This window comes from Globicephala melas, chromosome 6 (assembly GCF_963455315.2).
Source record: "Globicephala melas chromosome 6, mGloMel1.2, whole genome shotgun sequence".
NCBI classification, from domain to species: domain Eukaryota; kingdom Metazoa; phylum Chordata; class Mammalia; order Artiodactyla; family Delphinidae; genus Globicephala; species Globicephala melas.
In genome coordinates, this window is record NC_083319.1 from 69,498,772 (window position 1) to 69,513,079 (window position 14,308).

At 36.7% G+C, this 14,308-nt stretch overlaps 1 protein-coding gene across 3 annotated transcripts in view; it reads right to left on the reverse strand.

The window, feature by feature from the left end:
* The window catches only part of MLLT3 (MLLT3 super elongation complex subunit), a 328,889-nt gene that overhangs the window by 110,704 nt on the left and 203,877 nt on the right, over nucleotides 1-14,308 (reverse strand). For all 3 annotated transcript variants that reach the window (XM_060300978.2, XM_030840600.2, XM_030840601.3), the window contains 2 exons: nucleotides 13,688-13,770; nucleotides 3,726-3,869 (listed from right to left, as the gene is read on the reverse strand). In XM_060300978.2, coding sequence (XP_060156961.1) covers nucleotides 3,726-3,869; nucleotides 13,688-13,770 — 227 coding nt within the window. The remainder of the gene's footprint in view (nucleotides 1-3,725; nucleotides 3,870-13,687; nucleotides 13,771-14,308) is intronic.

Consider the following 14,308-nt stretch of genomic DNA (forward strand, 5'->3'; position numbering starts at 1 on the left):
GTGCTATGTACTTTTGGTTTCAAAGAAAAAAGTGAAAGAGAAGGAACCACAGCCAAAATGGTAAGTTTACCCTACTCATGCCTCAAGCTATACATAATGATTTCACACAGTACTTATGAAGAAGGGATCAAATTTTTCCTTTAAAAATAGAACATATACCTCTATGTCACCTATGTAATGTTTAAGTATAAGGAGCAAAAGCACCCCCCTTTCACTCCAAAACCCAGTCAAAACAAAAGTTTATATGGAGAGACATAGTCATGAACAGAAGATCTCTAATAGACATCAGAAGCAAAAGTGACAAAAGCAAAAATAAACAAGTGAAACTGCATCAAACTGAAAAGCTTCTACACAGCAAAGGAAACCATCAACAAAATGAAAAGGCAAACTACAGAATAGGAGAATATATTTGCAAATCATATATGTGGTAAGAGATTAATATCCAAAATATATAAAGAACTCATACCAAAAAACCCCAAACAATATGATTTTAAAATGGGCAGAGAATCTGAATAGATAGTTTTCCAAAGAAGATATACAGAGGGCCAACAGGTATATGAAAAGGTACTTGACATCACTAATCATCAAAAAATGCAAATCAAAATAAGCTATTACCTCATACCTGTTACAATGGCTATCCTCAAGAAGACAACAGATGGTAAATATTGGCAAGAATATGGAGAAAAGGGAACCCTTGTGCACTGCTGGAGGGATTGTAAACTCCACAGTGCAGCCACTATGGAAAACAATATGGATATTCCTCAAAAAATTAAAAACGGAGCCACATATGATCCAGCAATCACACTTCTGGGTGTATATCCAAAGGACATTAAAACAGGATACTGAAGATATATCTGCACTCTCATGTTCACTGCAGCTTTATTCACAATAGCCAAGCCATGGAAACAACATAAGTGTCCATCAACAGATGAATGGATAAAGAAGATGTGGAGATGTGTGTGTGTATGTGTGTGTGTGTGTATGATGGAATATTATTCAGCCATGAGAAGGAAGGACATCCTGCCATTTACAACAACATGGATGAACCTTAAGGACATTAGGCTAAGTGAAATGAGTCAGACAAACTGTACGGTGTCACTTATACGTGCAATCTGAAAAAGTTAAACTCATAAAAACAGAGGCTAGACTGGTAGTTACCAAGGGCTGGGGGGTGGGAGAGAAGGGGAGGTGTGGGTCAAAGAGCACAAACTTCCAGTTATAAGATGAATAGGTTCTGGGGGTCTGATGTACAGCATGGTGATTACAGTTAATAATAGTGAATTATATACTTGAAGTTTGGCTAAAAGAGTAAGTCTGAAATGTTCTCATCGCAAAAGAGAAATGGTAATTACGTGATGTGATGCAGGTGTTAGCTAACGCTATGGTGATAATGATTTTGCAACATACAAGTGTATCAAATCAACATGTCGTAACCTTAAGTTATATGTCAATGGTATCTCCACAAAAGCTGAAAAAAAAGATTTCTAATAAAATCAAAATGGCTAAGTTAGTAACATCATGATAGATTGCATTAACAATGATAAATGTTAAACATAAGGTACTATATCCAAAAATCTTGGTAAGACAAAAAACGTTTACTGGTTCAGATTCTCCCATTTCCATAAAAGACTATTTTAATCCTCCCATGCGAAATGGACAGAATCTATGGGATTACTAGTATTTCGAATGAATTTTTTAATTTTACTACAAAATTTACTAGAATCAGTCACTTAAGGAACTTATGTCAAATAACTGTTGTGCTCCAATATTTCACATTTCAACTTATTATTTTAGAGTTGTCAAGACATAATCTAAATCTAACAGGGAAAAAACATGCAGGCTTCAAATAGCACTTAAAGAAACACAAAGAAGGAAAGTTAGAAGTCAAGGATGATAATTCTGAGATAAAGGCTGAGTGGAGAAAAAGACAGAAATCTACTAGAGACCTTATCAGGATGCAGTGCTGAACTCTGCCACATTATCACTGACCTGTAACCTCTTCTCTGGCTCACAAACAACTTTTGAGTACTCTGGGACTAAGTGGATGTTTTAAAAAGTTCTTGTGTCATATTTACTTTTTCCGACGACCCTTATTAGAAGCCTGATGTACTCAAGCTCCATAATTCACATGCTCCAATTACCTACCTAACTTCATACCCAAGAGGAATAATCAGAGGCGTAAAATGCCACCCGCATAAAAAGAAACGTAATGGGTATGATTAGGATTTAAAATGGACAGGCTCATTTTTAAGGGCATAGCCATAGATAAGTAGCACCCACACTGTGCTCTACATAACTATAAAAGAATCAAATAGGGTTTGTTTAAAAAAACTCCTTAATAAACATATAATAAATCCCTACCTTTAAAATGAGTTGTACTACAAAAGCCCAGTTCTTCACGAAGATGCATTTCCCCATAAAATACTACAAATGGTCATTCATTTCCAAAGCTGGCCCATCAATACCTATTTAACCCATAATCTACCGACATACAGCATAATGTGGAATGAAATGTGGTAAAAGTACCTGTAACACTTCAAATGCATATTAGTATCAATAGTTCAGCTGAGAGGATGGGAGCTTGGCAAAACAGATCCCAAAAAAATGGACTCCAGGGGTTACATATAACCCAAAATGTTTACACAATTATATATATATGGGTGGTTTTCTTATGAGAGGGTCCACAGCTTTCCTGAGGTTCTCAGAGTGGTTATTCATACCCCCATAAAGGGAAAGGGCTTCTGTGCTATATAAAATTCAATTCTTCCCTACAAAGCCCTCAGGTAGAGTTCATCAGTGAAATGAGGCATCTTGAGAAGTTATGGTCTACACATGCTTACATATAATGATAAGCTCATGGATGAAAAACTATCAAAAACCTTCCAGTAAAACTAAGTGAAGGAAATCCTGGTGTAAAGAATGCACTGCAAAAAAAAAAAAAAAAAGGAAAAAAATGTATAACTAAAAAAAAAAGAACGCACTACCACATTTTATGGGGTCTGAACTGCCCATATAAGATGACACAGGAAGTTCATCTGTATTCAATAGAAGCTGATGATCCTGGTAGTATCCAATGTAAAGTAGATTCTGACCCATCAACAGTGTTTGTCTGCACAAACTACAAGCAAACATTCCATATGCTTGTGAGAAATTCCACTTAAAAATCTTTCCCCATCCTAGCCAATTCACCTGGGCACTATATTATCATTATCTTAAAAAGAAAAATCCATCTATTACCTACACAGAATTCAAACAAACAAAAATGTGTTTTTAAATGACCCAAACAAGTAATCTGAATGGGTACACACCTTTTCTATTCATTTTGACCAAGCAAATCTGGATAGTAACTCGTTTTCATATAATTTTTTTTTCTTTTTTTTTCATATAATTTTTGATGTAACTTTCAACTTTAAAATTTTTCCGTACACTGATATAACACAGTTAAGGCATTGTTCTTTTCTTAACTGAGGATAGTTTGGTTTTAGATTGTTGTTGAAATAAAGTTGAACTGCATAGACTATAAGGCTGTTCTAACCAACAATGTAATTTCAGACTCATACCTACTTAAAATATTGTTTAATTACCTCTTCTCAAACCATGAGTCCACAGCGTGGTCATTAAGGTGCTTCACTGCTTTTACCTCCCTCAAAACATTACTGTACTTCTTGACACACTAGCAACTAGCTTTCTATGGGAAGACTTTTCACAAGCCAAGCGTCACGTACCCCTCCTGCCTTCAGCAACTTTCTTCTGAACTCCTCTGTGGGGTTGTTGAAGGTAAGCTTTTCACAGCGGAGGTGATTCACTGGTGGATGGCCTTCAAGATGCAGGAATAAGTCATAATCAAAACGAACCTTCTTAGGTTCTTCCTAGAGGTTAAAAAAAATAAGAAGGAAAACAGAGACTTAGGCATAAATAGAAATTTGGAAAGCAAAGGTTTACTCCTGATAAGGATCAGAAAAGACTCAGACTACAGCACCGGGGAACTCTACTCGACGCTCTGTGGTGACCTAAATGGGAAGGAAATCCAAAAAAAAAGAGGGGAGATATGTATACGTATAGCTGATTCCCTTTCTAGTTAGTAGAAACTAACACAATAGTGTAAAGCAACTATACGCCAAGAAAAATTCATTCAAAAAAAAGAAAAAGAAAGAAAAGAGACCCAGACATCTAACAGCTACAGTGTCAAAGAAGGGGAAGTACTGGGGAAAAAGTCACCATGGAACTATCTACAAAGCAAAATGGAAACATCTGAAAAATTAGTTTCTTGTCTTAGAGGAAAACCAAAAAGAATAAACTCATCATCTTTCTTGCAGTCTCTCAAGTGGTAGGACACCACCACCACCGCCACCCAACTGGAAACCTAAGACACCCCTGAAGCCACTCCTTCCCCTTCCCACTCTACGGGCCTACACCCATCATCAACAGCTGACATTTTCTCTTTTCAATACTTCTTGAACAAGCCGTCTAACCCATACTGCCATGCTCTTACTGATTCCTCAAACTACTATAAACTCCTTCCTCTAGTAGTTCTTCCTACCTCAGGATAGACGATCACTTTTCTTCTTCATTCAGGCCTCAAAACTGTCCATATGAAACAAAAATCTAGCCATTTTCACTCCTTGATTAAAATTTCACAAGTTCCCAATGCCCTTAGAATAAAAATCTGAGCTCACCTAAATGCCACATAGGATTTTCACAATCTAGCTCTTGGTTCCATGTCTCACCACACCCCTTCCACCCATCTGGTGATCCAGCCACACATTGTGGTTGGTTGCTCCCAGAATTTACTCATTCTAGATTAACTCTGGGTTTCACCCTTGCTTTACATTACTACCTCCACTGCCGACCTCCACTCCTCCACCTTCTGCTTTACCTGGATAACTTCTACTCATCCCTCTCCACTCAGGTTTTATTTGGGGGAAGCACTCCCAACTGCCTCTCCTCTGTTCTGTGTGCCTCTCTCTCTTATCCTTGAAACATCTTAGAATAACTGTCTTATTATCTCCCTTTACCCTGCTAAATCATAAGATCTTTGAAAGCAGGAATAATGGTTGAGTCCTCACTGTACCCTCAACAACTAGTTTAGTGCCCCATGCATAATAGCAATGCAATAAAGTCTGTGAAATGAATGAAAATACGGCATTTTCCTGGAGGACAAAACAGCACCATATCCAAGAGAACACAGTGATTATAATTCCATGATACTCGAGTTCTACTCTCCAGCCATTACTTTAGCTGGCTAAACATCTAAACCTCTCTACAGACAGATTCTCAGGCATCCAAGGGGAAATGAATACTGAGGATAATAATAACAATATTATGTATTTAACATTTATCTCATTTTCTTCTCATAGCTCTCCTTTGGGTCAGTTGTCAGCTCTGTTTGGCAGATGAGGAAATTAAAGCATTTAGAATTTATTACTTTATAAAAAAACTCCCTGTGTATTATAGATATTAACCATCTCTGTGAAATGTTACTTTTTTCATTTGTCATTAGCTTTGCCATTTTATGTGTTTTTGATAACAGCTATTTATGTTTTTTTAATAATAGCTTTACTGAGAAGTAATTCACATACCATAAAATTCACCCATTTAGAGTATAATATTTTGTGGTTTTTAGTACATTCATAGAGTTATAAAACCATCGCCACATTCTGATTTCAGGACATTTTCATTACTCCAGAAAGATATCTCAAACTCATTAGTGGTCCAACAGATCCCACACCCCCTGGCATCACTAATCTACTTCTGCTTCTATGGAGTTGCCTATTCTCGACATTTCATATAAATACATGAACATACATAAAATACATACACAATATGTGCTCTTTTGTGACTGGCTTCTTATACTCAGCATGATGGTTTTGAGGTTCATCTATGTTGTAGTATGTGTCAGTTCCTTTTTATGGCCAAATAATAATCTATTATATGGGTATACCAGGTTTTGGTTATATATTTGTCAATAAATAGAAATGTGGGTTATTTCCATTTTGGGCTATTGTGAATAATGCTGCTATGAACATTTGTGTACAAGTTTTTGTATGGACATACATTTCCATTTCTCTTGGCTATACACCTAGGAGTGGAATTTCTGGGTCATAAGGTAACTCTGTGTTGAACATTTTTAGGAAATGCCTTACTGTTTTCCAGAGTGGCTGCACCATTTTAAAATCCCACCTGCAATGTATGAGGTGTTTATGGTTTTTTAAAACACAATATTTTCTAAAATTACATAGTCAAATAAAACAACGTTTTTCCTTTTTTATAAAAGAATTTGTTATATTACTAACACCTGATGAAACAAAGTGATCTGAACCCAGTTCTTTTGACTAAAACGTCTTAGCACCGAGCGTGTGGAGAAAAGGGAACCCTCTTGCACTGCTGGTGGAAATGTAAATTGATACAGCCACTATGGAGAACAGTATGGAGGTTCCTTAAAAAACTAAAAATAGAACTACCATATGACCCAGCAATCCCACTACTGGGCATATACCCTGAGAAAACCATAATTCAAAAAGAGTCATGTACCACAATGTTCACTGCAGCTCTATTTACAACAGCCAGGTCATGGAAGCAACATAAGTGCCCATCAACATGATGGACAAAGATGAATGGATAAAGAAGATGTGGCACATATATACAACGGAATATTACTCAGCCATAAAAAGAAATGAAATTGAGTTATTTTTAGTGAGGTGGATGGACCTAGAGTCTGTCATACAGAGTGAAGTAAGTCAGAAGGAGAAAAACAAATACCATATGCTAACACATATATATGGAATCTAAAAAAAAAAGAAAAGGTCATGAAGAACCTAGGGGCAGGATGGAAATAAAGACGCAGACGTACTAGAGAATGGACTTGAGGACACGGGGAGGGGGAAGGGTAAGCTGGGAGGAAGTAAGAGAGTGGCATGGACTTATATCTACTACCAAATGTAAAATAGATAGCTAGTGGGAAGCAGCCACATAGCACAGGGAGATCAGCTCGGTGCTTTGTGACCACCTAGAGGGGTGGCATAGGGAGGGTGGGAGAGACGCAAGAGGGAAGAGATATGGGGACATACGTATACATACAGCTGATTCACTTTGTCATAAAGCAGAAACTAACACACCACTGTAAAGCAATTATACTCCAATAAAGATGTTAAAAAAAGAAAAGTCTTAGCACCTCCAACTGTCAGAATGCAGACATTACCTACTACAAATTCATGGTTTTCACCTCTTCAACCAAACTTCCCCAGATCACAGTCTACACTCATGTACTCACTACCTCTCACTTCTATTACTAATCTGGCACGAAACTTGCTCCTTCTCTCCTTAATCAGGGTGCCATTCTCTCCCGGTTTTCCTCACACTTACTGGCATTCCTCCTTAGTTTTCTTCACAAGCTTCCCTTCTTTCTTCATTGACTGGTTTTTTTTTTTCGGTACGCGGGCCTCTCACTGTTGTGGCCTCTCCCGTTGCGGAGCAAGGCTCCGGACGCGCAGGCTCAGCGGCCATGGCTCATGGGCCCAGCCGCTCTGCGGCATGTGGGATCTTCCCTGACCGGCATGAACCTGTGTTCCCTGCATCGGCAGGCAGACTCTCAACCACTGCGCCACCAGGGAAGCCCCTCTTCATTGACTCTTAAATGCATTTACCTTTTTGCAAAATTCCCCAGGGAGGCATCGCCCATTCACAGGGAGTTAGTTCCTCCTTCATGACAATGACTCCCCTCTCTACCTCCAGCCCAGTTCCCACTTGACTGCCATATGCTTGTGTTCCAGTCTAACCACACCTCCACTGGGGTGACCGGCAGCAACAGCAAATTCATGCATTATCTTAAACTGAAGTTATCTTCATGTGTCCTTTCTCCTATACTCTATATCATGACAAACAGAAATCTTAATTGCTTCCCAAGGATAAAATACACAAAAGTCATCACTAACGCTTCCTTCTCCCTGACTCATCACAGTCAAATGGTCTCTGAGTTCTGTTTAGTATTCCTCCTTAGGAACTCTCAAATCTATGCCCTTTGCTCTAGTCACGATAACTACTGCCTTAGCTTAGACCTTAATCACTCTTCATCTGGTCGCCTCCCTGTTTTTGAACTTACCCCTTTCTACCTATCACAATGACAAGAGAGTGATCTTTCTAACACAAAAATCAGATTACATCTTCCCATTGATATAAAAGCCTTTAACGGCTCATCATTTTCTACAGGATGAAATCCCACCTCCTGGTAATAACCATTATAGTCTTTTAATACCTTTCCTGCATTGCTTTTGTTCTCTTACTCTACCTTGTCCTTCCACAATGTTGAAGCACTTGCTGTTCCCCAGTGCTTCATATTATCTCATTCATTTTGCTTTTCACATGTCGTATTCCCCGTTGTCTAAAATGCCTTCCCTCCCAGCATACTTCCATCCTTTACCTGTTTAGTGCAAACTCATCATTCAAGACCTAGCTGAAGCATGAACTCCTCTGAAAAGTCTTCCTAACCCTCCCAACCCCATCTGAATTAGACATCCCTGTTACAGCATTCCTTTATTAATGTAATGATCACAACCATTTTTACTAATTACCTGCCTTTCCTCCAAACTGTAAAATAGTCAATACAACTTTAGAATTAATTTAAAAAATAAGAAGGGCCATTTTCTACCTTACAATTGGGAGTGTAAATTGGTAAAGCCTTTGGGAAAACACACTGGCAATATCTACCAACATACTAAATGCATGCAATGTTTAACCCAGTAATACTACTACTAAGAATCTCTTCCACAGAAATATTCAAATATATGTGCAAAGATATAGAGACAGATATAGATGTAAAATAAAATGTTCACGGTAGCATTGTTTATAATAGCAAAAAACAGGGATGATCTGCATGTAAGTATATCATTACCATGGAATACTATGCAGATATTTTTAAAAACTGTCTTGGAAAGGCATATCGCTAAGTGAATTAAAGGCAAGTCACAGAAAAAATATTAAAATATGATATATTATGCCCTCGCCAATCTCTATATAGACATACTTTTTATCCATGCAAATGCATGGGGGAAAATCTGGAAAGGCTATACCAAATCGTTAACAATGATTAAATGAAGTGAAAGGAGTAACTCCTAAGTTTTATTCCATTCACTTTTACTAGGAGTATACTCCAGTATACTTTTTTAAAGAGAAAAATACATTGATGAATATAATAATTACCAGCAGAAAAGGAGTGAGGTAGTAACAACACTTTACAGTTCACACCAGTTTAAAACCAAAAAAAAAAAAGTTACTTTTCAGTAAAACTAAGGCTAAGTACCACAGACAGTGACAATCTTTGTATGAATCCTGAGTGTGATTTTCTTTTGAAGTTTTTTTTTAATAGAAAGTAAAAAGTAACCATAAATTTGTGGTCTGACCAACTGAATATCTTTCTTAGAGGGCTGACATCAATATAAGGTCAATTTATGCTCCATAGAAAAGATTCTTCTTCAAAGTTCAAACAAGAAAGCATGTATTTATTCTCCATATAAAGCTGATACATTTCCTAGAGGGTGGAAACCTGGTTTTGGCAATATCAAATTATCCCTCTCAGTCTGCTTCAGTCCTTGACATTCACTCGTGTACTTTTCTGAGGACAGAATGAAAGAGAGAAGCAGGGGATCCTTTCAAACCTGAAGTGCTACAGTCAATTATGTTTCAGTGGGCCTGTTGGTTTAGTTTCTGAAACACACAGATTCTCATGGATAGGCCTGTTTTGTTGAATACAAACACAAAATAAGAGAATAAACAAACATGAACTCATAAGAAGCACTGACACTCCACCACCCCTCTTGACTCTGACCTCTCAAATAAGTGAGCAAAACTGAAGACAAGCTTATTGTAAGCGAGAAAAATACAAGGATGGAGATGGGACCAAGGGCAGGGTGATATTATACACTGAATATGCAGTGACAGGCCCCTTCCAACATCAGGTGGAGGTCTTTTTGCTGCTTTCTCTCATCTCCTATGTAAACTTGAAATAATACTTTTTCATAAACCATTATTATAATGGATGTTCTTTCTACAAGACAGAGTTGAGTAAACTCCAGGGATAAATAAAATGATATACACTCAGAAGAAATGAAATGAACATTCTGGAGCAACAGCCTAGACCTATTAAATTTTCACACATGGATCATTTCAGTAGGATGGAGATCCAGAATGGAAGATAGCAAAAATTTGGTTTCTAAGACACTCTAAGAAGATAAATTAAAAAGAGATGACAGAGCAATAATTTTAATTAAAAAATTAAGACTACACCCATACATTTTCCACTGAGTTTAAAGAGATGTTAACACTTTCACCATGCTAGTTTACATTTTTCTTTAAAGAAATAAAATTTTGTAAGTATGAGCTTCTCCATCCCTCCTTCCCCAGTAAGCCATGCCCTTTAGTTCCCGTGCTGTCCTTTCAACTCATGCTCTTGTACTACATATGTGTCTCCATCACCTCATTTATTCTTGGCTTCAGTGGTTTATAAAACCATACATAAGTGATATCATAACCATATAATATATAATCATCATTTTTGTTTCTGAGACTTATCCATCTTGCTACATTAATTGCTAAATAGCATTTTGTGTATTATTAACCCACCAGTAATTGATCCACATCTCTACAATTAGGTGTATACTACTTTTTCATATTACAAACACTGAAATATGTTTCATTGTGCACCTGTGAAAAAAGCAATAATTATTATGTATCAAATCTTAAAGAAAATCTAAAAATAAAAATCAGCTAATCTGGACACTAAACAGAGTATCTACTACACAGTGGTCAGCTGAATGTCTATTTTACAATGGCCCCAAAGAAATAACTGTTTTCCATCTCAGGTGCATCTTTCTTCTTTCATATTTTAAGAAACTAAAAATTCCTCACAGAGTGAATAAATAATATGTCTTTCAGTCATAAGAATTGCTACCCAAAGTACCAAGACGACTGCATTTGTGTGTGCGCACATGTGCACACATTACTTGCAGCCTCTTCATCCTTCATTTACTTTCTTTTTAAATCTGGCGGATGAGGAGATTCCAGTTATTTCTGTAAAGGAGGGAATTGGGCAGTTCAGAAAATATATTTCTCTGAAGAAATAAGAGCTTGTAAAAGTGACCAGAAAAGTTAAAAACAAAGTAGGAGAGAAGATACTTTATTGCAGCATTATTTCCAAACTGAAGCCTTCAGTGTACCTTCATACATTGCTGGTAGGAAAGTAAAATAGTACAGTCATTTTGGAAAACAGTTTGGCAGTTCTTTAAAAAGTTAAATTAAACACAGAGTTACCACACGACCCAAGGACTCCATCTAGGTGTATAACCAGGAGACTTGAAAACATATGTCCACACAAAAACTTGTATATGAATGTTCGTAGCAGCATTATTCATAGGGCAAAGATGGAAACAAGTCAAATGTCCATCAAATTATGAATACAAATATAAGCAAAAATGTGGCGTTATTTATACAATGGAATAGCATTCAGTTATAAAAAGGAATAAGTATTGGTACATCCTATAACATGGATAAACCTTGAAAACCTACTAAATGAAAGAAGCCAGACACAGAAGGCCACATATTGTATGATTTCATTGATAAGAATTGGCCAGAATAGGATATTACACAGAGAAAGGGAATAGATTAACCCCAGGGGCTGGGAGAGTAAGGAATGAGGAGTGATTGCTGATAGGTACAAGGTTTCTTTATGGGGTGATGAAAATGTCCTAGAACAAAATAGTGGTGATGGTTGCACAATACACTAAAACCCACAGAGCTGTACATTTTTAAAGGATGAATTTTATGGTGTGTAAGTTATATCTCAATTTTTTTAATAAAAAAAGAAAGCTAAAAACTAATTTCTTAAGGGAAATCTTGACATGAGAAAAAACAAATCCATACATCAAATGTGAAAGCATATCATATGAACAGACATAAATGCATCTCAACAAATTCTGATATGATGAAAAACAAGTGAACATTTCAGTGGTGTTACTACTGAGGAAGGTAATCATTATTCTGGCAAAGAGTTACTGCTTCAAAGACACAGAAGTCAAGAGAATTGCCAGTGGAGAGAAAGATCTAGATCAAGAATCTGGTTTTAACACTTTCCAACTGTGTGTGGCCTTGGACAAGCCATGTAATCTTTCCATGACTCAGTTTCCCTTCCTGTAGAATAGGAATAATAACCTCTCAAAAGGTCTTATAAACCTACTAAACAAAGCAACATATGTAAAGGGCTCAGCAAACTGCCACGGACAAAGTAAGCACTCAGCTATTTAACTACACAGAAATAGGTTACCACCAAATACGTACCCAAAATATAAATATAAAGAAAAAATAATTAACAGGGATATCATGTGTGTAGGAAGGCCGTGGGGCAGGAATGTGGCACATGAGGAGACCGGCTTGAAAAAAACAAGAAATATGAAAAGTAAAATTTATCCCTATTTTCTACACATTCCAACTTTTGAAGATCGTTTCATTATAGCTTATTTAAAAGTTAATTATCTCTTAATCACAAAGAGATTTTTACTGAATTGAAGGCTGGGCCTTCTATACATTGAAAAAGCCAGTGGAACACAATACTGTAAATCAACTATACTTCAATTAAAAAGAAAAAAAGAAAAAGTCAGTGGGACACTGTTCCAGTGGAAGATACTGATCACTAAAGAGTGGCTTATCAGGGGTTCTCATACTTTGTGGTGTTTCTTCACCTGGAAGGCCAGTAAATATGCAAATTCCTAAGCCCCATCCCAGAGATTCTGATTCAGTAGATCTGGGATAGAGCCTGAGAATCTCATTTCCAACCAGCTCTTGGGTGATGCTGATGCTTCTGGTCCAAGGACCAGACTTTACGGAGCACTGGCTTGGATAACACAACATTCTAATTGCTCAGTTCCTTTAAAAAGAAAAATGTGAATTCTCTCACTTTGGGGCAGGTTTCAGGAACTATGATTACCTTGGAATAAAAGGAAGAAACAGGGTGATTAAAAATAACAGCTAGCATTTACTAAGTGCTTACTTACATATGAAGCATTATTCTAAAAATCCTGCATAGCTTTATTTAATCTAATCCTCCTAGCCACCTTATGAGGTAGATACACTTATCCTATCCCCATTTTATAAATGATAGTGAGCCCCACAGAGATTGAGCAATGTGTCCAATATTATACAGTCTGGGTGTTTTGCCATATATGCACTGCTGAAATTTTAAAAATCCAATAGAATCCATAATATCTACTTGCTGATATAATTGTATATATATGTGTCACATGTGTGTATCAGATGAAGGTAAAGGAGAGATTATTCTTTGTAAGTCTCAAATTCTAGAATTATGAAAATGAGAAAAGGATCATTTCACCGAAAAGCTGTAATTTCTCTTTTCTATTGTACAAACATATATTAATCTTCTTTTTCAAAAGGTAATCACACTTCTCTTAAAAGAAACATTTAATGAATTTCATATAATCTGACTTCACAGAACTGAAATTATCTTTCTCTAGCCACTTCCTCTTTAATTAAGGACAACAATAGCCAAAATTCCTAGAAGACAAATTTTAACTTTTATTTTCAAATCATCTAGTGATAGAAGTGCTTATGAATCAAAACTATTTTAAACATCATTTGGTTAATGAAGGATCTTCTATTGAAAGATTAATGAGTAAAGATTACATACCTTGTTTTTAAAATAAACCTCAATTGGCAAAATGAAACCAGCATACCCAGATTCTTCTACTTTGTAAGGTGGATCTTTGCACACTGCAACATTAAAAAAGAGAAAAAGAGTGAGATGAGATTAACAGGCAAAAACACATTCTTCTTTCCTTTAAAAACACGAAAAAAAAAAAATCCTATCCTACCACCTACATCATTCTCAATTTTCACAGCCCTTTGCCAAGCCCCAGCTAACTCTCTGATTTGTTCTTTACTTCTTGTTCAGAATCTACAATAATAATATTCCTATGTAAATCAAATATGTAAGTTATTTATTCAAATCTTGATGGGGGATAGTGCATCACAGTCAACCATGGTCATGAATGACTGGACTTTAGTGATTATCACCCTGCCCTAACACTTTAGGGACACTGAGGACAGCACCTTGTGACTGAAAGCTTGAAAACAACTATAAGTTACCTAACAAACATATTATCTATGTCTAGTCTTTGATAGACATCACACTACCCCAAACCCCTCAGTTCTCTGAGATATCCTAATTTCCGTACCAAAAGGTGGCAGGACCACCCTCCTTCCTTAGAGAAATCCCAAACCCAGTGTCTCCCAATGTTATTGGTGTTCA